A 25,278-nucleotide genomic window follows, 5' to 3' on the forward strand; every position below is an offset into this window, starting at 1 on the left:
GGTAAGAAGGTTTACACTTCTGCAGCCTTGGCAATCAGGGCTTTAAACTGTCAATTTCATATGCTTAAATATCAACAACATATTATGGGACTGCTTAAACAGAAAATGATGTTAATTTCTGTCTGTGTGGAAAAGAAAGATTTACAGGATTTATTGCATTCAGCTGAACAAGTTGGAAAGCATACTTTGCAATGTGGTTTTGATTCTTTGGAGGCCTCTTGCAAAGCTGCTGGGTCTGTGTTAAGAAGGCATGCTTGGCTCAAAGAGCAAACTCTGCCTGATCATGTTAAAGCAAAATTGTTGGATGCTCCTTTACAACAGAACCGTCTTTTTGGTAATAAGGCTGAAGAAGTTTTAAAAAAGATGGAAGTTAAAGCTAAATCTATGCAAACTGTGAAATATTTCTTACAAGTGCAACCTCCAAGATTTAGTAGGCACTGGCCTACTAAGAACTGGTCCTTTCCAGTTCCTTCGAGAGCCACTCAAGTCAAACCCAGACATTACAAAGGCTCTAGGTTTCAGTCACAAGGGACCTTTAGAACAAAACAATGGGGTGCCTCAACCTCCAAATCTGGAACTAACAAGATGCCTCCCTATGGTAAACAGTCTCAAAGACTTCCCTCTACACTCACCAAGCACTTATCTTTTAGCCACCCCTTTGGGGGGAAAGCTGGCACTTCATGCAAGAAACTGGCAACTTATAACCCAGGACAAATGGGTTTTAAATATAGTATCCCAGGGATATAGTTTACATTTCCACACGTTGTCAATCCCAAACGGATGACCAGACCTGCCCCCAAATCAGTGGGCAGAGGCCCAGAAATAAGTTCTGTCCCTCATTAACATGGGGGCTATTCAGCCAGTACCAGCAGAGGAAAAGGGACAAGGTTTCTATTCAAGACTTTTCCTGGTACCCAGAAAAGACAAATCATGGCATCCAATTCTGGACTTATCTACTCTAAACACATTTCTGGACATTACAAAATTCAAGATGCTGACTCTTCAACAGTTACTGCCTATGCTAGGCAAAGATGCCTGGTTGGTAACTCTAGACTTAAAAGAGGCTTACCTGCATATCCCAGTCAGGGAATCTTGCAGAAGATACCTCCACTTCAAAGCAGGCTATTTGCATTACCAGTTCTCTGCACTGTCCTTTGGCTTATCTACTGTTCCCAGGGTCTTCACAAAGTGCCTGGCTCCAGTAATTGCATTTTGCAGGCAAAGAAATATTCAAATATATCCGTACCTGGACAATTGTCTAATTCAGGCAGAAAACAAGGACATTCTTCTAAAGCATCTGGCATTTGTAAAAAGGGTTCTAACTTGTCTAGGGTACACCGTAAACGAAAAGAAATCACAGCTAGTACCCTCTCAAAAAATTACATTCCTGGGTGCAAGCTTGAATACAACTGCCCAGATGGCTTACCTTACGCCAGAAAAGCAAATCCAATTGGTGACTTACTTCAAACAGGTGGCCACAAAAACCCTGCTATCTGCAAGACAAATTCTGCAATCCTTGAGGTTCATGGCCTTCTTCTAATTCCATATGCAAGACTGCATATGAGGAAACTTCAGTGGTACTTAAAAACTTTATGGATTCAACATTGTCACAGTCTGGAAACAATGATTCCTATCGTACCTTGCCTGCAACTAGAGTTCCTATGGTGGGCAGAGGCCTGCCACCAAAACAAGGGACTGCCATTCAGTCTACCCCTTGCCATCCAAACCGTAACTACAGATGCATCAGACTATGCTTGGGGGACTCATCTGGCAGGGAAGTGCATTCAGGGCAAATGGAGCCCAAATCAAATGCACCTTCATATCAAACAAGAAAGAGATGCTAGCTGTACAGAATGCATTGACAGCCTTCAAGGACTACCTTCATCCAGGACAATTAATGATAAAGACAGACAACACCACAGTTATGTGGTACATAAACAAGCAGGGGGGTACACATTCCTACCCCCTATGCAGACGAGCCATGGCATTGTGGAACACGGCCTTGACCTACCAAATACAACTACAAGCTCAATTCCTGCCAGGAAAGCAGAATACTCTGGCAGATGAACTAAGCAGAAATCTCATGGACCCACACGAATGGAAACTGGAACCACGGATTTTCAGCATGTTGACACACAAATTGGGGAGTCCAGACATAGATGTTTTTGCCTCACCCCAGAACTATCAGTTGGACAAATTCTGCACAAGAACTCATCACAGAGAAGCTTGGAAAGTGTATGCTCCATCATTCAGCTGGAAAAATCGATATCAGTCTATGCTGTTCCCCCTCTGCCTCTGCTCTCCAAAGTTCTACTAAAAGTCAAACAGGACAAACCAAAAATGATTCTGATTCCTCCAGACTGGCCTTGCCAACACTGGTACCAACTCTTGTGCAGTGTGTCACACCTTCCACCGTGGCACCTGCCTCAGACACCTTACTTACTGTCTCAGCAGAACAACCAAATTCTGCACACTCAGCTTCAAACTTTGAATCTTGCAGCGTGGCTAATCACCTAAATTCAACCTTAGCATCCCTCAGCAAACCTGTGATGGATGTCATTTTGGAGGCGAGAAGGCCTAGTACTAGAAAATCTCATGCTGACAAATGGAAAAGATTCTGTGCCTGGAACCATTCACAAGGAATAAGCACAACAGCGCCCAATATTCCTCAGATTTTACAATACTTAACTGAGATGCTTCACAAGGGCCTGTCCTTTTCTTCCATAAACATCCATGCCTCTGCCATTTCAGCTCATTACAACACAGAACCTCCCCTTTTCTGTCATCCTCTGCTAAAGCAGTATCTCAGAGGGGCCAAAAACTTAAGACCACCAAGGAGAGCTCCAACCCCTGCCTGGGACCTCAATTTTGTATTGGAAAAACTCACTGTCTCTCCTTTTGAGCCAGCTGCTACCGCAGACTTAAAATTTCTCTCCTGAAAAACGGCTTTCCTTTTAGCAGTCACTTCAGCTGGAAGGATTTCCAAATTACAGGCTCTTAGGGCAGCGGAGCCTTTCATTATTTTTCATGCGGACAGGGTGTCTCTCGGGACCAATCCATCCTTCATGCCTAAGGTGGTATCCATTGTGGCTATTAATCAGACCATTCATTTGCCAACTTTCTTTCCCAATCCACAGAACAAGGGGGAGCGAATTCTGCATTCATTGGATGTACACAGACAACTTAGATTTTACTTAAACAGGACAAAATGTCTAAGAAAATCTGAACAGCTACTGGTGGCATTTGCTACAGGGGCAGAAGGAAAGGCTATTTCAAAGCAGACTATATTCAAATGGATAAGCCATTGTATTCATTTCTGCTATATGCACCATGGTAAAACTGTCCCCCAGAGGATCAGATCTCATTCCACCAGGGCTGCATCTACTTCTACAGCCTTTTTCAGAGGTGTTCCTACCAGAGACATTCTAGAAGCTGCTACCTGGAGCTCAGTTCATACATTCACCAAGCTTTAAAGCTTACCTTTCTTCTCTAAATCCAGAGCTGGCTTTGCCATTGCTTTCCTGCAGGGCCTTATAGCTGGTCCTAATGCTGTATAAATCCATCCTCCCAACCATAGCTTTGGGAATCTACCCAAATGTAATGACTGCAACAGTGAAACACGAAAAACATAGTACAGTTGTGTACACTTACCATAAATGTAGATGTTCGAGTGTATTCACTGTTGCAGTCCTGGTTACCCACCCTCCAGCCCCACTGTTTTTCTCTTACTGTACCTCTACTTTCTTTTACTATGCTTAAATGCCTTTTTGGTGTATTTGCTTTTGTTTGGAGGTATATTGTTTGTGTTTTAAAATTTATATATTTTGTTCCCCATTTGGGGGCACCTGACATCTGGGGCAAGAAAAACTGATGTAATGGCGTTGGCTGCATGTTTTATACCCCTGACGACCTAACATCATGGAAGAAGGGACAGCAACCGATGCAGGACCCAAGACTTTGTTAATCAGGCCGACTGAGGGCAACTTGCCAGCAGATTACCCAAATGTAATGACTGCAACAGTGAATACACTACATTTATGGTAAGTGTACACAACTGTACTTTCCCACTCACAGGCGGAGTGTCTTTATTACATGGCATCAGGACCAAGGGATTTCCTGTGAGAGGCTGGCAGTGTTGGGTATACTCTATTCCCCTTCTCGATACCATCAGGGTCCCTGGCGGACTCTGTTCCACTGCCCTCAGATCAGGGTGCACCTCACCTCTGAGAGGTAGGTGCAAGTTTGCTGGGGTGGATTTGGGCCCAGATTTCTCAGACCATTCCCTCCCCCTTAGACAGCTCAGGGCTGATATTGTTAGGGGACTTCAATGCTGCGTTGGGGTCCCTTCCCCCTTCCTAGGTGGCCCTGGCTGCGGGGGAGGGGGGAGGTGCTTCATCTAGCCTGTCACCTTTCTGTCTGGTAGAGAGGACCTTCTCCAGTTTTGCAGTTAGCTCTCCGTCTTCTCTAGGTCCTCCCCAGCTTTTCTCAGGTTTGGATGCTGAGGCCACATCATCCGTCCAGGGTCAGTTCTACCACGAGCGCCTTCAGGCGGGCACTGCCCTACTTGCGGTACCCATCTCTTCAGAGTCCTCCCCTGAGTCCACTTTGGAGAAACCCCCCCCAGAAGACAACATGTAAGAGGAGACACTTGGACCCCCCAGAGAGTCCCTAACTGAAGACACTGATTTTGAGGAGGGAGACTCGTTCCCCTAACTTCCAACTGAGGAAGTGTCCTTTGGGGGCATACTCGATGTTCTCAAGCAGAGAGGCGGTTGGTCTTCCCCAACTCTATCTTTGGAGGAGACCATGTTCCTGAAGGCCTTTGGGATGGACCCGTCCTCTGTCTGAGTGCCCCCCTTGCTGAAGAGCTTATGGATCTCATCACTAGCCGGGCTTGGAAGGAGCCGGACATGGTGGAACCTGTCTTTAAAAAAGCCAATAAATTCCTCATTATTCCCAAGGACCAGAACATTTTGGAGTAAAAGTGTCCTTGTTGATGCCATTGGGGTGGCCGCTGCTGCTAAGAAGGAGCTAGCTGAGCAAAGCTCCTCGGTCCATCCCCCGAACAGGAGTCCCAGACGATCGAACATTCTGGAAAATGTGTGTTTGCCTCAGTTGCTTTTGGACTGAGAGCAACTAATTATTTGGCCCATTCTACCCGGCTTCAGAGGGACTATGTTTTGGAGCTTACCACTTCCCATACAGAGTTGTTGCCTCTGGAGAGTTATAAGCTGGTCTCTCCAAAGCTGGCTCCTCTGACTTCCCTGGCTAATGCTTCAATGAGGTTGCTCTCCAATTCGGCAGAGGCCACCTCTCGAGCGGTAGCTACAGGTATTGCCATTCAACAGCACACCTGGCTTCACCTTTGTGGCCTTACGGAACCTTTCAAGGTGTCTTTCACTAATGCCCCCTTTGACAGTTCCACCTTGTTAGGTCCATCTGTTAAGAAAACCTTAACCTGCAGTGAGCAGGAAGGGAAGACTTTTTCCATGCTAGGGATCAGGTTCTCTACTCCCAAATGGTCCTTTTCTAAGACTCAGAAGGGAAGTAAGAAACTTTGGTTCCAGAGGACTCTTGTCTTCTTTCCAGGATGCTCCTCAGAAATCCTCTTCTGCAAGCCGGGGTAGGGGATTCAATGGGAGATGCCACCCCAGAGGCAAAGAGGGTCCGCAGAACCAGGGCTCCCAGGAACCCTTCTCAGAGAAGCTTTTTTAGCGTTCCTGAGATGCTGCCTGACTGTCCTGACCTGGAAGCAGTTAGGGTTGACTCTCCCTTCACCCGCTAGCCTGGGCAAGTCTCACTTCTGATCAGTGGGTGCTAAAAAATATTTCCAGGGGTTACTCCATTCCATTTTCTCAGCCCCCTCCAGTTCAAAAATCTCTCCCAGACATAACATTCTGCCAGAGGGAATTAACCTATCTAGAGGTCCAAGACCTCCTTTGAAAAAGAGCCGTTCAAGAGGTCCTGACAGGACAACAAGGGTCTGGAACTTAGTCTTGCTTCTTTTTGGTGCCAAAAAAGGCCTGGTACCTGCATTCATTTCTGGACCTCAGCAAGCTAAATCTTTCTGTAAAAAGTCCAAGTTCTGGATGGTCACTGTACAGTCCATTCTGCCTCTCTTACGCAAGTACAATTGGATGTACTCAGTGGATCTTAAGGTGGCGTACTATGATGTAAAGATTGACAGATGCTCCAGGAGACACTTACTCTTTTGGTTAGGGGCCAGTTATTATCAGTTCAGAGCCCTGCCCTTTGGACTCACCACAGGCCCCCGAATGTTTAACAAGTGCATGGCAGTGATGGCAGCTTATCTCAGGCTGCAACGTTTCCAGGTCTTTCCATACCTGGATTATTGGCTACTCATGGTTCCCATGAAGCATTGACCATCAGTGGTCACCAGATATATCCTCAGTCTTTTCCAACATGTAGGTATCACTGAGAATCTGCCCAAGTCCAGTCTTGTTCTGTATCGAAACCTGGAGTTAATTGGAGCTCAGTTGGACACGGTATTGGAAACTGCAGCACTGCCTCCCCACAGGATTCAACTCATTCAAAGTCTGGTTTCTTTCTTGCTGGAGCTACAGTGCCCATCTGTTCATTTGATTCTCTAAGTGTTAGGTTCAGTGGCAGCAGCCATTCAATTAGTTCTCCTCACCAGATATCGCATGCGAGTGCTTGAGTGGACCCTAGCAGTCTAGTGGTCCATTCTGGTTCAACCCATGTCCATGACAATAAAGTTGATTCAGGTATGCAGGAATCCTCTTGCTTGGTGGCTTCCATCTCAGAACCTATACATAGGCAGGCCATTTTGTCTTCCCCTGCCCAAGGGCACAGTGACCACGGAAGCCTCCATGTTAGGGTGGGGCATTTTCAGAGCAGGACAGTTCAGGGCACATGGCCCCCCTCAGAGACCAGATTGCATATAAACATCCTGTAGATGAGAGCAGTCCTTCTAATGTTGGAAGCCTTTCAAGAGTGCCTCTCTCTGGGGACCATAACAATCCAAACAGATAATATGGCAATGGTCTGGTATATCAACAATCAAGGGGGAACACGGTCTTTTCCTCTGTGCAGAGAGGCCATGAAAATGTGGGAATGGGTGATGACTTCCAGACACTTTCTTCTTGCAACCCATATTCCTGGGAGTTCCAACATACTGGCCAACAGACTCCGCAGATCTATCTTGAGTCCCCATGAGTGGTCCCTGAGTTTGTCAGTGGCAAGACAGATATTTGACCATTGGGGTCAACCATGCTGCTATCTTTTTGCTTCCCCAGCCTGCCACAAATGCAAAAATTACTTTGCCCTGCTCCCTCCAGCAAGGGAGTCACCCAGGGATGCTCTCATTCACAACTGACCTCCCGGTCTTCTCTATGCTTATCCTCCTACACCCTAATTCCCAAAGTATTACAGAAAGCTCGTTGCCTGAAGACTTCTCTCATCCTCATTGCCCCTTTCTGGTCTCACCATGTGTCATTCTTCTTTGTAAGGTATCATCTGAAGTATCCCCCTTGGCTACTGGATCCTGTTCCGGATCTCATCTCCCATTCTTGGGGGCTTCCACTCCCCAGTCTCTGGGCCCTTCATCTAACTGCATGGTTTCTCCACTTCCCATAATCCTTTCACAGTCCAGGCTTTCTTCCTCGGTGAAAAGCATTAACTTGGCTTCTCAAAAGCCATCCACAAAGAAGGTCTATTCTAGTAAATGGAAAAGTTTTTTGTTTGGGCTAGACAACATAATTTGGACCTTTTTTGGCTCCTATTCCTGATATTTTACTACTCTTATCTTCCCCTTTCAATAAGGGCAAGATTTTCTACCATTAAACTTCAATTAGCAGGCATTTCTAATTTCCATCTGAAAGAGGAGCCAACTTTTTCTTCTAAGCGGTGCAAAGCCTTTCTGAAAGGGGTCTTTCTTCTCAGACCTCTTGTTAAGGATCCATCCCCACCATGGGATTTGACATTGGTGCTGCAGTCCCTGAAGCAAAAACCATTTGAATTGGCTGCATCTTGCGATATCAAGTTCCTTGCTTGGAAGACTACCTTTTTAGTGGCCGTTACCTCTGCCAAAAGGGTCTCGGAGTTCCAAGCCCTAATCATTAGACCTCCATTCATAGTCTTTCACAAGGATAGGGTTTCCCTTAGAACAATTCCTTCATTTCTTCCCAAGTGGCTTCAGAGGCTAACCTCAGTCTATTCAACTTCTGGTCTTCTTCCCTAATTACTCTAATAAGGGAGAATATATCTTGCATTGTTTAGATGTCCACAGGCAATTAAATTTTTATCTAAAAAGGACTCGGGAATTTAGGAAGTCGGACCAGCTCTTTGTGGCTTCCTCTCAGAACAGAAAGGGCCAGGCAGTTTCCAAAGTGAGTGTTCCCAGGTGTATTGCTAGTTGTATTTCCTACATTTATGATAGTAGACATTTGGAATTATCCAGACCGAAGAAGGCCCACTCTACTAGGTCTGTTGCTATGTCGTCTGCCTTCTTGGCTAGACTTTCTTTGGATGAGATTTGTTCTGCTGCGACTAATCCTCACACTTTCATTTGGCACTACAAATTGGACTTGGTGTCTAAGAACAGAGCATTCTAGCTGTGTTGCCTTCTGTTATGAAATCTAAGTAAAACAATCTGTAAGATGATTTGAAGTATATTTCTTCAGGGCTGTCTTTACATTGTCTTATATGATGCATCATTGGATAACATTTATGAAGTTGCTTCTTTTTCACCCCTGACACTTTTGATGGATATCACATTCAGTTTAGAATGCCTAAATCTAGGTCTTCATTTTGAACAGTAGTTTCCAAGGGAATGTTCCTGTAGGACATCTGCTTAGGAGGATTGAGCTGGGGATATCTTTCTTAGTTGTTCTGGATAATACAAAAGTACTAAGTGCTTCACTTAACACTGGAATCTGCAAGAAGAGCTCTAGCTGCTGTAAGCATCCAACCCATCTTCCACCTCCCTTATTCAACACTTTTATTTTTGCTTGGTCCAGACCCATGCAAATGGAGAATAGTTGCATGACCGCCGAATCATACACCGATGCACTGTACAAACATGTACTCAAATGCATGGATCTCACCATACCCAACAGAACCAAGACACTCTCCTCCAAAAAAAGGAAGCCAATCTGGTGGTCCCCTGCCATAAACAAACTATACAACAGAAGGAGGAAAATGATGTGGAATAAGATGAAATCCCAAGACTGGAAAAGCTCCCTTATCAGCCTCAACAAAAAGTTGAGATCCCTCATCAAATCCTCTAAAGCTAGCTATGAAAGTAGAATTGCAGCAGATAGTAAAGACAACCACAAGGCCGTCTATAGTTATGTAAAGAATCTCCATGGCAATACCCAGATTTGCTCTGAGCTACTGCACAATGGGACCTCCTATACCAAGCCAACAGATATTGCCAATATACTGGCCGACAGATTCAGTGCCAACTTTACCCCCCCCCCCCCGGACCAATCACAATACCGGTAGATTGCCAGGCACCGAGTATTACTGCTGCACAGCTTAAAACAGCACTGTCCAAGGCCAAGAATACAGCTTCCTTGGGACCCAACAATATTCCTGACTGTGTTCTACATAAACTACAGAGTGAACTGGCACTTCACCTGTGTGCCCTGTTCAATCACAGCCTCACCTCAGGCTTTGTCCCTACCGAATGGCGCACTGCTACAGTCATCCCTCTCCACAAAGGAGGAGCGACTACAGACCCTGGGAACTATTGACACATTAGCCTGACGAGTCTGATATGCGAAGCTTTGGAACGCATCAACATGGACCAGGATATAAGGATTCTCCAAACTCTGGATCCCACACAGTTTGGTTTTGTGAAGGGTAGATCATGTCTGCTCAACTTGGTGACTTCTTTAAGTCACTCACCAGAGCTGTGGATGAAGGCAAGGTGGTTCATACAGCCTTCCTTGATCTGGCCAAGGTGTTTGATACCATTCCCCATTCAGGAATCATAGAAAACCTCACTAAGCTAGGCATCAACCCCTATATCACTAGGTGTGTTGTAAACTGGCTCACAGATAGAACCCACAGTGTGAAAATAGAGGACTCCATCAGACTGCTGACCAGTCACGAGTGGAGTCCCACAGGGTTTGGTCCTGGGTCCTCTCCTGTTTGGTATCTACTTCTCTGACGTCCAAGCCAACACAAAGGGTCTCTGGCTGACAAAGTTTGCAGATGATTGCAAGTTGGGATCTATTAACTCCCCCAGTTATGTTGATGTCCTATAGAAAGGCCTCACTGAAACCAACGACTGGTGTCAGAACCATGCCCTTAAGCTCAATGCCAAAAAGTGTCATCATCCCCTTTGGGAAAAACCCGGTTCCCATGAATTACCACATCAGTGGTAGTCCTCTGAACACAGAAGGTGTTATAAGAGATCTGGGAACACAGATTGACAGCAGCCTCTCTTTTGACCACCACATTGCCACTGTGGTCAAGAACTCCTATGTGGCACATCTCATTACTAAGGGTTTTGCATACAGGAAGAAAGAGGTCATTGTCTCCATCTACTCTTCCCTCATTAGGCCAATCATTGAGTACAATGCCCCATTTGGCATGTACCTCACTAGACACCTGCAACAACTGGAGAGGCCGCAAAAGTATCTCACAAAGAGGATCCTAGGCCTTAAACACTTGTCTTATATGGACAGACTAAAAAAACTCCAACTGTTCTTTGTCTCATATTGCCTACTTAGAGGCACTCTCTGCTTGATGTACAAAGCCATGTCTGATCCAGCTGTTAGAAATGTTACATCTAAAGAAATCCCAATCCCTTCGTACCACATGCTCCAGTGACCTCAACCTCATTACCACAATCAATAGAACATGCTGGAGGGACAGATTCATAACCCAGAGACTGCCCTTGCTATGGAATAGACTTCCCATACATGTCAAACAGAGCACCTCACTGGGCCTCTTCAAGAGAAACCGTGATGAGTGGATGGGAAATTGAAAATTCACCCCAGGGATCACTTCAGTGGCTTTACTCATCAGAGGCACTGGGAACTAAGGTCGGGTGGCATGATGTCAGGGTAATCCTATGGCCTAGGTTTGTAAAGATTCCAGGGCCATTAGCCTAGTACACACCTATGAGCCTGGATTGTTCTTGACCAGTGCATTATGGGAATTAGGGACTCAATTTAGCAACCTTGTAAAGTTCTTTGTGCTTAGTTGATGTACATCTGCAGTGTCATACACTTTTGTTGCTATAGCCCGAGTTATTCAGCATAATGGTGCATACCAATGTTTGTTTTTCATTGTCTTTTTTTTTGTTTTTCCAGGTTTTGCACAATAATGCAAAATATCAAGTTGTTCCTAAAAAGCTGACCATAGGCAAGCGGCTAGCACAGTGTTTACATCCTGCATTACCAGGCGGAGTACATCGAAAAGCTCTGGAAACATATGAAATCATTTTCAAAATCATCGGGCCTAAACGACTGGCTAAAGATCTATTTTTGTACAGGTATTTTTGAAGTACTTGCACCATTTCTTGTATCACAGCTTCATGAATGATTATGTAATTAAATATTATTTTTTGCTTCGTCACATAGTGTAACTACTGGAATTTTGGGTGTAAGTGGGCCTGTAAAAGAGACGTTGGTGTCTTCTTCTTTTCTGGCACTGTAAAGAAAAAAAAATTAGCACAGTGGCAGGCATTGCATGTTGTGAGCCTGGTGACTTGCATTTAGAAATAAGATAATGTTGATTGTGTTATGTATTACTAGTGATAGAGTACTGCAGTTTGAATTCCTTAGAGAGACAGTCGGGAGATTTTTGGTTGTGTTCATGACCACTAGTTGTAGTGTATCTATGTGTGAGGGACAATGTGGTGATGATTTACATTTCCATGTTGTTATGATTGTGGCTCTTTGCTTGCACAAATTCGGAGGAGTGCACACTGTTGAATCTTACTTTGGGAGACCTCTGCAATGACTTTACATTTGTGAATTCCCTTCCATTCTATTTAGCATGGATGCTCAAATCTCTTGTCCTCAGTCCATGATGAGAATGGCACAGTGGTTACACAGTTTTGGTCCTAGAACTTTTGAACTGAGGATTCAGTCTATACCTTTAGTTATTTTATGTATAGAGTGTGTATCTCCTCACAATTTCATGTGGGTATTCTGTTGGTACTCCAGTACTCCTACATCATCCTGAAAGTATGCTAGTTAACTGCTTAAAAGAAAATCCTGCCCATGTATTGAATTTATCTTAGTCTTTTTTTTCCTGAGTTGTGATTGAAAAAGGTTTACAGAGAATCACTTCACTTACTTTTTTAACAAATAATTCAGAATTAACATCAACTGTAATCAGCTGAAATCCTTGCACCATGGTTAAAGGTGAACACACTTTTCATAATCCATACTTCTTAGCTGCTCACAGTACTTGCATCTTCTTCTTGCATTTAGTTATTAGAAATTGTCCGCATTTATTTATTTACTTGAAAGCATTTCAGTTCTTACTCTTAAGCAGTTTAATCTAAGCATTCTGTGTTTTCATGTGTCACCAAATAAGTTACTGTCTTTGACCATCACATACTTTGTTTCCACTGTTTGAGACCATTAGGGACCAGAGCATAATGTCTTTTTGCACAAATGCTTCCAGCATTTCAACCCTTCTGTCAGGTATAGGAGATGAGATGAGCCTAGGGTTTCATCATCAGGCATTTGTTGGTCCTGTTGGGAGTGTCCATCCCAGAAGGAGAGTCTGGTGGTCAGTATGAAGAATACCTAGCTTGAGAAGGACAAGCATAAAGAGTGGAACTGGGAGACCCAGCCTTAGACCTCTGTATGCAGCAGTACTTGTACACACCCCGTGGCTGCAGGAGCCTTTGTTCCCTCTAATTCCCCCTTTCTGTCTTGGAAGAGTTTGAGAGAAGTTGTGGCCTTTAGACAATGCAGATTTTAAGTGGAAGGTGACTGCTCAAGACTTGCTGTTTAGAGTGAGATCTGTCCCATCACTGCCATTTCCCCATCCCGGTATATTTCATTGTTGTAAGCCTTAATATAGTATAATGTTAAGTTGTCTATCTCGCCTTCATTCTTGCTGGATGGGTTCGGAGCCGACCTCGGCTCCGACTCGGCCACTCTAAAAGCTCGAGAGTTGGTTCCACCGGCTCGAGGCTCCCCTTATATCCCACAATGCTAGACGAGAGTTACCTCAGATCTCGTTTGCCGCTACAGCTTCGAGGTTGGTTGTTTCTACCGGTTCCTGGTGAGTGCTAATTTTCTTGTAAAAATTACTCTTTAAAACCCCTTTTAAGTTAATATTCTTACTTAGTTAGTGTAGATTAGAAAACTTTATTCCCGACCCTAAATATTTTCCGTTTTCTTTCCCTAAGAACCTTTGGTTCTTCCATTAGGCCTTTAGGCCTTCCCTTCCCTAGTGGAGTGTGTGTGTTTTTTGTAGTTTATTCTAGTTTATTGTACTTTAAATACTAGTATTACTACTAATTTTATTGTGTTTTCCTGACAGGGTATAACTTGAGTGTTTGTGTGAGTGTTTGTGTACACCTGTCAGTCAAAAAAATGTCTAAAGAAGCAAAGGTCTCCGGATTCAAGAAGTGTGATGCGTGTTGTCAGAAAATGTCTCTGACAGACGCTCACACTTCTTGTGTCTATTGTCTGGGGCCTTTGCACCTGCAGGACTCCTGTGCTGTGTGCCATGGCTTCAGCCCCAGGGTCCTGCAGGAAAGAAAAAACAAATTAATTCTTAGAGGCTTACTGAAGCCAGAGGATTCCCTGTCAGTTTCAACAGGGAAGCCCTCTAAGGCATCGAGGTCTTCGGCTCCGGCTTCTGAGCCGAGACCTCAGGTTGCTCAACCTTTGCCTTTATCGGCTCCGGCTGGAGCCGATAAGTCTCAGTCCACAGTTTCTGTGGCTTCTCGGCTCGGCGGAGCCGAGGTTATTGAGGTTCCGTGTCGGCTCCGACCAGACCTTCGAGCCGACAACTAGGAAGAGGTCCAGGTCACCATCTCTTGGCTCCGTTCATTCGGCTCCAGGATCTCCCCTGCTGTCTGAACGGAGCCAAAGGTCTCACTCCTCTAGGTCATCGAGGCTGTCGGATCATGACCTTCAGAGGGTAGTGAGTTGACTACTTAAGTCCGAGGCACTAGCCCAGATGCTTCAGAGCCCGACTCATCAGTCGATGCCTGCCCCGGTCCATCAACATTTTCCTCCTTCGACTCTCTTGAGTTCGGAGCCGGGTCGCGTCGGAACCGAGACTGTGATTGCGTCGGAGCCGAGACAATTGTCTTCGGCTCCGTCGTTGGCTCCGGTTTCTTCTTTGGAAGAATCTCGGCGCCGGACTTCCCTCGTCGGCTCCGAGGGGGTGAGTGGCATCGGACCCTTGTCCGACCCCCTCTCCCTCTCGGGGCTTCGGCGCTGGTGAGTTCGGCTCCGACATCGGCCTCGGAGCCATCACTGTCGGTGCCGAGGGGGGTTCTTAGCTCCTCGGAGCGGGGACCTCTGGCTCTGCCTGACAGGGGTGCATTCGAGGTCATGCGGAGTGTGTTAGAGCCTGGCTCTACTCCACAGTCGGCTCCGTCCGCCCCTCCCTCTATGCTGCCTCAGGGTAAGTCGACTCACTCCCTCATCCCGGACCGCAGAGAGCCAGCTCCTCAGGAGCCCCTGTGGGATTTCATCCTCTTCGAGGCCTCTCCTGATTTGGCAGAAGAGCCCCTCGGAAGAGGAAGTGTAAGAGGAAACACATTGACTCACCTGAGTCTATCACGTCAGACACAGATTTGGATGATTCTGAGGGTTCCCCGTTCCCCTTCTGAAGATGTCTCATTTGCAGACATTCTGGAGATCCTGAAACAGAGGGGAAATTGGCCAGCCCTCAACCCTTCGGAGGACGAATCTGTGTATCTTGAGGCGTTTGGCTCTCGTCCTTCCACCTCCTGGGTGTCCCCTCCCTTCGACCCCTCATGCAGGTGGTTGCTAAGAAGGCATGGACGGCTCCTGATTCAGTGGACCCCACTCCCAGGAGACCCTCTAAGTTCATCACAGCTCCAGCAGACAAGCAATTTTATCAAAAGGAGTTTCTGTGGATGCTATGGTGGTAGCTGCTGCCACAAAGAAGGAACTGGCTGATCCTTCAGTACCTGTCCATCCACCTAACAAGGAATCTAGGTCCATGGATAGGTACAGGAAGCGGATGTTCTCCTCAGCGACATTTACCATGCGTTCGCTGAACTACCTGTGCCATTTCACTCGTCTTCAAAGGGACTTGATCAAGGAAGCGAGTGAAATGTTAAAGGATCCTACAGCTGCGGGTTTCCAAGACAAGATGAACACGCAGCTGGCTACCCTTAATTCCATATCCAACTCCTCCATGCGCCTCCTTTCTTACGCGGCCGATGGAGAGAGCAGAGCCGCAGGGACAGGTGTAGCCTTACGTAGGCACGCCTGGATGCGGCTATGCAATTTTGCGGACCCTTTCAAGACGTCTTTCACGAACTCCCCTTTTGATGGATCATCTCTCTTTGGTCCTCAAGTGAAAGAAACCCTGACTAGGTGCGAGACTGATGGCAAGACCCTTTCTGCCGTCGGAGTCTGTTTTTCGACTCCTTCCAGGCCTTACCCCAAAGGCCAGAAGGGTGGAAAGATGTGGTTCCGTAAACAATCTCAAGGGACTTCGCCTGACGCACAGAGTCGTTTTCCTACCAAAGGCAGAGGTGGGAATAACAATGGTAGACGTCGCCCTAGGGGCAGGGGGGGTCCGCAGAACCAGGGCAATCGGGAAGCCTTACCTGACAAGCCCTTTCAGCATCCCTGAGGTGTTGCCCGACTGCCCATCTTCGGAGGCAGTCGGGGGAAGATTGTCACTGTACCCAGAAGCCTGGCTATCCCTGACTCAAGACAAATGGGTACAGTCCATCATTTCCGAAGGCTATTCTATCCCTTTTCTTCGCTTTCCAAATCAGTCAAAAAAATCCCTTCCAGATGTTCCACCCGCTCAAAGGGATCTAGCAGCTTTGGAAATTTCAAAACTGCTTGCAAAAGAGCAATTCAGCCAGTGCCAGCAGACCAACAAGGATCCGGAATCTACTCAAGGTTCTTTTAGTTCCAAAGAAAACAGGGGACTGGAGACCGATATTGGATCTCAGTGTCTTGAACAAATCAGTCAAGAAAACAAGATTTCGGATGGTCACGCTGCAATCCATTCTTCCCCTTTTGGGCAAAGGAAACTGGATGTGCTCTATAGACCTTCGGGATGCGTACTATCACATAAAATGAACAGGCGCTCCAGAAGATTCCTCCGCTTCAGGCTGGGAACCAGTCATTTTCAGTTCAGGGCCCTGCCCTTTGGTCTCACCACTGCCCCCTGGGTGTTTACCAAATGCATGGCAGTGGTAGCTTCTCACCTGAGACGACAAGGATTCCAGGTGTTTCCATATTTGGACGACTGGCTCCTCACAGCTCCCACCAAGCATCTCCTTCTGATGGCCAGAGATTATACTTTTCGCGTTTGTCAAAAACTGGGTATTTCAATAAATTGCGAAAAGTCTGTTTTGTCGCCTTGTCGTACTATTACCTACATAGGCGCAAATCTAGATACTATAAACATGTCTGCAAGGCTAACACACCAAAGGATAGCAGACATTCACAAATTGGTGTCACTTCTTCTCAACAACAACAGAATCAAAGCCAGGTTAGTTCTAAAGGTGTTGGGAATCATGGCAGCGACCATACCTCTCCTTCCATTAGCCAGATACCACATGCGGATCCTTCAGTGGATGCTTTTTACTCAATGGTCATACCAGGAACTTCCAATGTCTCACACCATTGTGATCACGCAGGCGTGCAAAAAGCATCTCATGTGGTGGATGTCTTCCCCCCAGCTCCTGTTGGGAAGACCCTTTGTTCCACCTCCTCCGGTTGCTACACTGACAACGGATGCCTCCTTGATCGGGTGGGGGGGGGCATTATCAGGGCAGGACAGTGCAGGGCACATGGCAACCAAACGAATGCCACTTGCACATAAATGTTCTGGAGATGAGAGCAGTGCTTTTAGCGTTGCAAGCCCTTCAAGACTCTCTTCCCTTGGGAACAATTGCAATCCAGACAGACAATATGTCTGTAGTGTGGTACATCAACAAACAAGGTGGAACCAGATCATACCCCCTGTGTCGAGAAGCACTCAGACTGTGGCAATGGGCGATTTCTTCTCAGCGTTTTCTGATAGCAACGCACATCCCCGGGAAGTCCAATCACATTGCGGACAAGTTGAGCAGAGCTATACTCATGCCTCACGAGTGGTCTCTGAAAGACTCTGTAGTGAGAGAAATTTTTCTCAAGTGGGGTCAGCCTTGCTGCGATCTTTTTGCTACTCCCCAAAACAGCAAGTGCAGAGAATATTTCACTCTATTCCCTTTACCAGGCCAACCCAGCAGAGACGCTCTAGTCCAAGTTTGGCCACGGGGACTTCTGTATGCATTCCCTCCTTTCCCACTGATCTCTCAAGTAATTCAGAAAGCTATCGCTCAGAAGGCATCCTTGATCCTCATTGCTCCTTACTGGCCTCGACAAGTGTGGTTCCCCTTTCTACATCGTTTTCTCTTGGAGCGACCGTGGAATCTGGACCTAGTTCCAGATCTTTTGATCCATCAGTCGGGTCAGTTTCATCGCTCCCTCCCCTCTCTGAACCTCACTGCTTGGTTCCTCCAGTTCCAACCGTAGCCAGGCTTCCTCAATTATCTATCTCTGTTAGAGATATATTGATAGCTTCCCATAAATCTTCCACTCGAAAGATTTATTTGAGTAAGTGGAAACGCTTCTCATATTGGGCACAAGGAAAGGACATAGATCCTTTCACCGCTTCCATCCAACTAGTCCTTGATTTTCTAGCTGAACTCTTCCATGCAGGTTCATCTCCATCTACACTTAAGGTTCAATTGGCAGCTATTTCTAACTTCCATGTGGGTATTTCTGAATCTGCCCTAATGTCCCACAAACTTTGCAAAGCCTTTTTGAAAGGAGTTTTTCTTCTCAGACCTCCTATAAGAAATCCTCCTTCTCCTTGGGACCTAAATTTAGTTCTTGCTTCTTTGATTCTTTCCCCTTTCGAACCTGCAGCTTCCTGTTCCTTGAAATTATTATCATGGAAAACTCTCTTTCTGGTAGCTATTACATCAGCTAGAAGAGTTTCAGAACTTCAAGCACTCAGTTGTCGTCCTCCTTATCTTTTGTTTCATAAGGACAGAGTATCCTACGAACTAACCCATCCTTTTGCCTAAGGTGGTTTCGACATCAAATCTAAACCAAAGCATTGACCTCCTGTCTTTTTTCCAGAGTATTCCAATAGGTCTGAACAAAAATTACACTGCCTGGATGTTCATCGTCAATTAAGGTACTACTTGGATAGAACAAAACAATTCAGAAAATCTGATCAGCTGTTTGTCTCCTATGCGGAAAGCAGAAAGGGACTTTCAGTTTCAAAGGTATCATTATCCAGATGGCTAACATCTTTGATTTCCCTGGTATATGAAATTAGACAACACAAATTGCCTAATAAACCTAAAGCCCATTCCACCAGAGCTTTGGCTACTTCTTTAGCCTTCCAAGACAGACTGCCTATTGACACCATTTGTGCAGCGGCTACTTGGGCTACTCCTCACACTTTTATTTCTCATTATAAGTTGGATTTAGCTTCTAGGCATAGAGCTAACTTTGGTTCCACTGTTCTCAGGAGTCTGTTCCGTTAGGCCACCCGGGACAAGGTGCTAGGGACGCGGTCCCATCCAGCAAGAATGAAGGCGAGATAGACAACTTAACATATAGAAGTTATGTTCTTACCATAACGTTCCATGTTAGTTGTCTTCTTCTCGCCTTCTTCTTGCGTCCCACCCTCCTTCCCCCTGGCCTGGACAGACCTAGAGGAGTTGTGATTGTGACCTCTCTTTCTACCACCTCTTTCTTAGACATATGCTATTATGCATATTTCTTGGTTCAGGATGTAGGTCACTCTTCTTTCTTCCTGTTGTTAGAGGTGGATTCTGTTTTACAGTTATACTGTTACTGTTATAAGCTGGGGTTAGCTTACAAACGAGATCTGAGGTAACTCTCGCCTAGCATTGTGGGATATAAGGGGAGCCTCGAGCCGGTGGAACCAACTCTCGAGCTTTTAGAGTGGCAGTCGGGCCGAGGTCGGCTCCGAACCCATCCAGCAAGAAGAAGGCGAGAAGAAGACAACTAACATGGAACGTTATGGTAAGAACATAACTTCTATTTTCTGACTATAGCTCTCGAGTGCCTGGTATCAGGATGGAATTCAGACTTGTACATATGTTTTCTAATACTTCCCACCATGCATTTTGGTCACTGTCACTTGAGACCAACCCCTTTACTGCTGTGCTCTACTGTTAACCATTTAATGCAGGCTCTGATACCAGTCCCACCACCCCATTCCCAAGTGAATCATTTGTAGTATGCAACCCTTAGCTACAGATAATTTTTTTTCATTTATGACTGCACACCTGTACTTTCTAAGACACTGCCTATCCAGGATGACTGACAATCTGTATGAAGTCCATAAAATGTTTTTGTCCATCTCCCACAGAATCTTGCTTGGCAGAATCTGAAAAAAAATTGATCTTTCTCCCTTATAAATGAATAGGAGCTAAATAGTCCTCTTTCTTTGTAAGTTCCTGGTGTATCTCTTCTTTTGGGAAAGGCTTGAACTACACCTTCATTTTTCTGACATTGCTCGTCTTGCAAGAAATACCTTCTCACGTCTTTGAGTTGTTTTAGGTTGAATCTTGGGTGGTTCTTCCAATGGAGCATTTCCTTAGGGATGACATTTTTAATGGATAGAGGTTACCCTATCCGAGTGCCTTAGTTACCCATCAAGGCAGATCATCTTTATTATCTTTCACTTGCAGTGTATGATCTACTAGAATAGCAGCCAAAACAAGGTTTGTTTCATCATTTCCTTTGCTCAGCACATGTTACAGGGGCCTAGGTTTTTACTAATGGGCAAGGCATTCAGGACTGTGAACCGTTTTGGCAAAAACATTGATCCAACTTCATTTCACATTTAATGAGCTAGCCCTTGAAAATGTAGCAGGTTGCTAGAATATTTATGGTGTTGTGCTGCAGAGAACGTCTTAATAAAACATCCAGTTTCATTTTACACATTGCCAAGTGTAATATAGATGCTGCATGGTGGATAAGGTGCCTCTCCCTCCTATCCACCCGAGTAGAGCAGCTTGATTATGTTCTCACCTATAAAATGCTAAGGCAGAATATCTTAGGTACCATGTTTAGTGGTGGTGATCTTTTTAAGTCTCTATCTGGCAAGCAGTCCGTGATCTACACTACAGAGGAGTGGGGAAAATGACAGTTCATCACAGGAAATTATGGCTGCGAGCTACTACCAAGCTTCATTGTGTTTTTTTTTATTTATTCAATCCCCATTTGTATACCTTGTGACTGTGAGTGAGTCGCTTGTTAGTACTCATCGGTTACCACTGAAAAGTGGTATTTGTCCATAGGGTTTTTTTTTTTTGCTAAAGAGTAATATCTATAGCTCCTCCATTATGATTCTTTTTTTTCTTGTTTACTGTGGCATGTGTCACTCCCACTTTCCTATGTATTTCACACTGTGCAATCTATAGGCTGTTCTTTTCCCTTGAGAGCTGATGAGGAATTATTTTCCAAAGGGCAATTGCCAGGGATCTGTATGTCCGTTTTCTTCTTATTTTTAACATTTTTAATAAATTCTTATTTAAGACATAGACAAACAAATCTCATGTCTTTCATGTTCTGCATTATGTATTACATATATGTTTTCTGTTTAACAGTTACCATTCTCTCCAATGTTATGTGAATTGCTGAATTCCTGCATTCCCTTAAACCTCATTATCCCTCCTAAGCATTATTCTGCATCTATTGTTCACCTTCAAATTCTGTTTGTCTATATAATTTGCTGCTTCGCTTTTCTAAAAATCCCACCTTTATTTTTAACCCTTTTGCATTATTCAGTATTTCAGTTACAGCTGGTTTAGAATCTGATTTCGATTTTCTAGTAATCATTATTATTATTATTTTTTTTTTTTTTTGGTTTGGCATCTTGATAATTTAGATCCGGTGTCCCAGTTCAAAGGAATAATTTCCCCCAACGTTTCTGATAAGAGTTCTCTGTAGGGATTTTTTTAAATTTGTGAGCTCTTTACACCCCCCACCCAAAAAAAATTGTTCCCACTTACCTTTTTCTTTCCTGTTACATGTCCAGCATTTGCTGTCTACCTGAGGAAATATTCTCTGAAGTCTGCTTGGGTATAAAAATACTTATGGAAATACTTCCTAGCAAAAATCCTAAATGTTCTGGACTTTGTTGCATACTTGGGAGCCATACCAGTGTAGTCTCATTGTTCCTTTGTACATTTCCTTTCAAGTCTCCTTTCCCATTTTTTCAGACCTCCTCCAAATTAGTTCTTATTGTTATGCAATATTTTATATGTCATTCTAATTTTCCTCTTTTTAACAGTAGCTTTTGTTCTAGACGCCATTAAAAACTCTACCAGAGCAGATCTTTCACTTAACACTCCTCTATCCCTTTCTTTTTACTTGTACTGTGATATAAATCCCTGCTAGGAAAGGTGGTCTCCAACCTGCAATTTAGACTTTTGCTTGTCCTCCTATTACTGTATTTTTCCCTCTCTAGTTACTTGCGCCCCAAATCTTCCATTACCAGTTTTTTTCCAGTATGTTTCAGGTCCCTCTTGCCTATTTTCTATACCCCTATTTGCACTCATTCCTATTGGCAAAACCTCCTTTCTCCAGTCGTGTTGAGTTAGCTTTTAGAATACCTTGTGCTACCTATGAATACAGTATTCTATATGGTTGTCTTCCTTAAGGACCTGCATCCAAATTCCTACTTTATCCTTATTTCTCAACCATTCCCCCATTTGAAAATTATCCCTTTCCACTTTGATTTATAACTTTCTGCTTGTGTTATGTATAATAAGCCATAACTACATAGCTGTAAAATATCCCTTCAAATCAGGTAATCCTAAACTACCGTGTTCTGTGAGGATGATCAGCTTATCCCAGTTAACTCTTGTCCTTTTCATATCCTAAATACATTTTTCACAGCTTTTCCTGTGGTTGATAAAAGTATGCATGACCTGTATATAAAATTAAAAGGGACTAAAAACATTTTCACAGCTTGCGTCTTACTGTTCATATCTATAATCAAGATATTCCAATTTCTCAGTTTTTATATTCTCTTTTGTTCTGTGTCTTGCTATAACATAATCCTTTTTCATCCATACACCTACATACTTAATATTATCAAGGCTGTATAAATATTGGTTTTGCTGAACCAATTCATGCGTGGGTACATATTTGATTGCTGTAGCTTTTGTTTTGTCTTCATTAATTATGTATCCTGAAAAGACAGAAAACTGTTTCATAATGTCATTTTATCCATTTAGGAAGTCCACAATAACACCTTCTGCAAATAAAGCTTAAGTTTTCTTGATTAGCATACTAGTTCTAGCCTTAACATTTATTAGTCCCTTATTTTGTTTGCCATTGTCTCTAAATATAAAACAAATAAAGAGGAATGAGGATACCCTTCCCTAGTTTCTCTGTTCAAACATATTATCAGAGAGGAACCCTCTCACCTTAATTACTGCCTCCAACACTTCATGTAGCCTCCTAATTAACCCTATTATTCTGTCAGGGAATGCAAATGCTTCCATTGTTCTACACAAAATCCCAGCTAACACTGTCATATGCTTTCTCTGCATCAAGTCCTACCAACAATAGCAATATTTTATTACATTCTGCTTCCCTTTGGATCATCATCATTGCTTTATTAATGCTGCCAAATATTTGACTCCCTTCCACAAAACCACACTGACCCATGTGTATCAATTTTGGATCACCTTTGCCATTCTGTTAGCTAGTATAGACATAAATAATTTGTAAACATGGTTTAAACTTGAAATGGGTTTATATGAAGCTGGTTCTGAAGAGTATTTACCCTGTGGGTAATACAGCCACATTAGCTTTCTTCCATGATGCTGGTACCCCTTCCCCTTAAAATGCTACTAAACAAAACCTTCCATATGTTTAGCACTTTCTTTCCTCATGACTTCTAAAATTCCACAGGGAATACTGTCTGTTGCTGGAGACTCTCTTGCAGATACATCACAATTTTCATCTCTTCTCTTGTTCCTGTCGTAATTATTAATTGTAGAGTCTCATCTTCCTCTAAACGTAGTATAATTAAGTCTTCCATAAATATTTCTATTTGTGCCTTTTCTTGGTTTCTACATTACTCTGCTTCATATAGATTATGGAAAAATGTCTGAAATATCTCCAGTACATCTGTAGCATCACTGGTTATTTTTCTTGTCATAGGATTCCTACGTTTGGTGACGGCCCTTTCTGCTTTGTGTTGCCTGAGTTGTTGAGCTAAACATTTTTGCACTCTGCAGATGCTATCAAAAATAATTGCTTAACAGCAACATTTCTAAAGTAATGCATATTATCCAAATACTCCCTTATTTTCCATTTAGCTACCAGCAGTTGCGCGTCCTCTTGCTCTCTGAGATTTCCATTATTCTGCATTACGTAGCCCTTCTTTTACCATCCTAAATCATTTTCCCATATCTTTGTTTTATTTTATTTTTACCTTGTTTTTAAGCTTCATTTTTGTTGTATCTTACTCACTAGCTATCCTTTCTGAAGAAATGTACATCCTCCCTGAAAAAAAAATGGAATAATTTGCACTACCCATTCCTTAAATTCCTGTCTTTTTAATGAGTAAATAGAAGAGCACCAGTGGCTCATTTTTATTTCATTGCCTTGCATCTTTATCTTACTTTTTATATATGCATGTTTTTATGAAATATAATTTCTGTCCAGTCTAGTCCAGTTATTATACCTGGGGAAATAATATGTCAGTTTTAAGTTCCTATTACTGAATTTGCATCTCCCATACCAAATATTTTCATATATGAATTTAGAAAGCTATCCTCTCTTGTTTTAGTTTCCCTTCTGGGTTTTTCTGCTGCATCTCCAGTATTGCAAATCAAGTTCCTTTTCCATCCATAAATGATATTCCATGTTGATTACTGTTCCCAACAATTTCTTGAGCTCCATAATAGCAGTTTTTTGGTGAAGTACATGCTGGTTTAAGCCTCTTCCCCTACCAATACCCGCTTCCTGCCAAAAATGCACAATTTTTGTTCTTTTCCCCTGTACTGTCACTATTTGAGTCCCTCTGTAAATCAGAATCATTACTCCTCCTTTCCTTTGTCCCTGATATTCTGCTGAATGTCCATCCTGAAATAATTTCTTTTTCAAATTTGCATTCTCATTTCTTTACAAATGTATCTCCTGCAATATTGCTATTTGCAACCTATATTTCTTAATATAATTCATCACTCTGTTTTTGATTGTCAGTACATGTAAGGCCATTTAAATTCTGTGATGACATAGATATAACAGCCATTATGATAGAAAACTATTACTCCCACCTATTATACTTGACAGATCTTTTGAATGTAGGTTTTCAACTTTTGGCTTAAATGCAGACACTAATACTATCACATTCATAACTAATGTAGAGCATACAACTCAATGGACACCCTGTCTTACTCGACTCTTCATATGTACCTCTTTGTTTAACTAGCAAAGTATTTTTACTTTATTAGAATTAATCTGACAAACGTAATTTCCTAACTTTCTCACTTATATTCTTTCATTATTATCCATAAGATTTTATGTCCAATGGTGTCAAATGTCTTAAGGTCTATTGCTTCTTCTTTTCTTTTCATAATACCATCCACAATTTCTATCATTAATAATTCTTGACAGACCTTCCCCTTTATACTGTATATACTATGTTCCATAATATATTCCATTTTAGTTTTGAATCTCTTTTGTATTATTTTTATAAAGATCTTATAATCATTATTATTCAGTACTATCGGCCTCCAGTTTTTTTAATTATCTTCTATCTTCCTTCTTCCATATGAATTTAAATATTCTACTGCATAATTCTTTATACATAAAACATTCATTTAACAATTCGTTCAGTATATTTAATTTTTTTTGCCAATCCTTTAAATTTGTATACATTTCATATTCTGTTCCATTGGGTCTTCCAGATGAATCTATATTTACTTGCCCTAATACTTTATCTAGCTCATTTAAAGAAATCTCCTTTTCCAACTCTTTATTCTCTTTTCTGTTAACTTTTTTACTTTCAGTAATTTTTTTTTTTAACTACCGT

General features: G+C 43.3%; 1 protein-coding gene across 1 annotated transcript in view; it reads left to right on the top strand.

Annotated features, from left to right (window-relative positions):
• The window catches only part of DOP1A (DOP1 leucine zipper like protein A), a 2,183,138-nt gene that overhangs the window by 449,163 nt on the left and 1,708,697 nt on the right, over nucleotides 1-25,278 (top strand). Inside the window, exon 3 of the mRNA XM_044073353.1 lies at nucleotides 11,307-11,488. Coding sequence (XP_043929288.1) covers nucleotides 11,307-11,488 — 182 coding nt within the window. The remainder of the gene's footprint in view (nucleotides 1-11,306; nucleotides 11,489-25,278) is intronic.

Source organism: Protopterus annectens, chromosome 1.part1 (genome assembly GCF_019279795.1).
Source record: "Protopterus annectens isolate FY-2018-M chromosome 1.part1, PAN1.0, whole genome shotgun sequence".
In the NCBI taxonomy this organism is placed as follows: Eukaryota; Metazoa; Chordata; order Ceratodontiformes; family Protopteridae; genus Protopterus; species Protopterus annectens.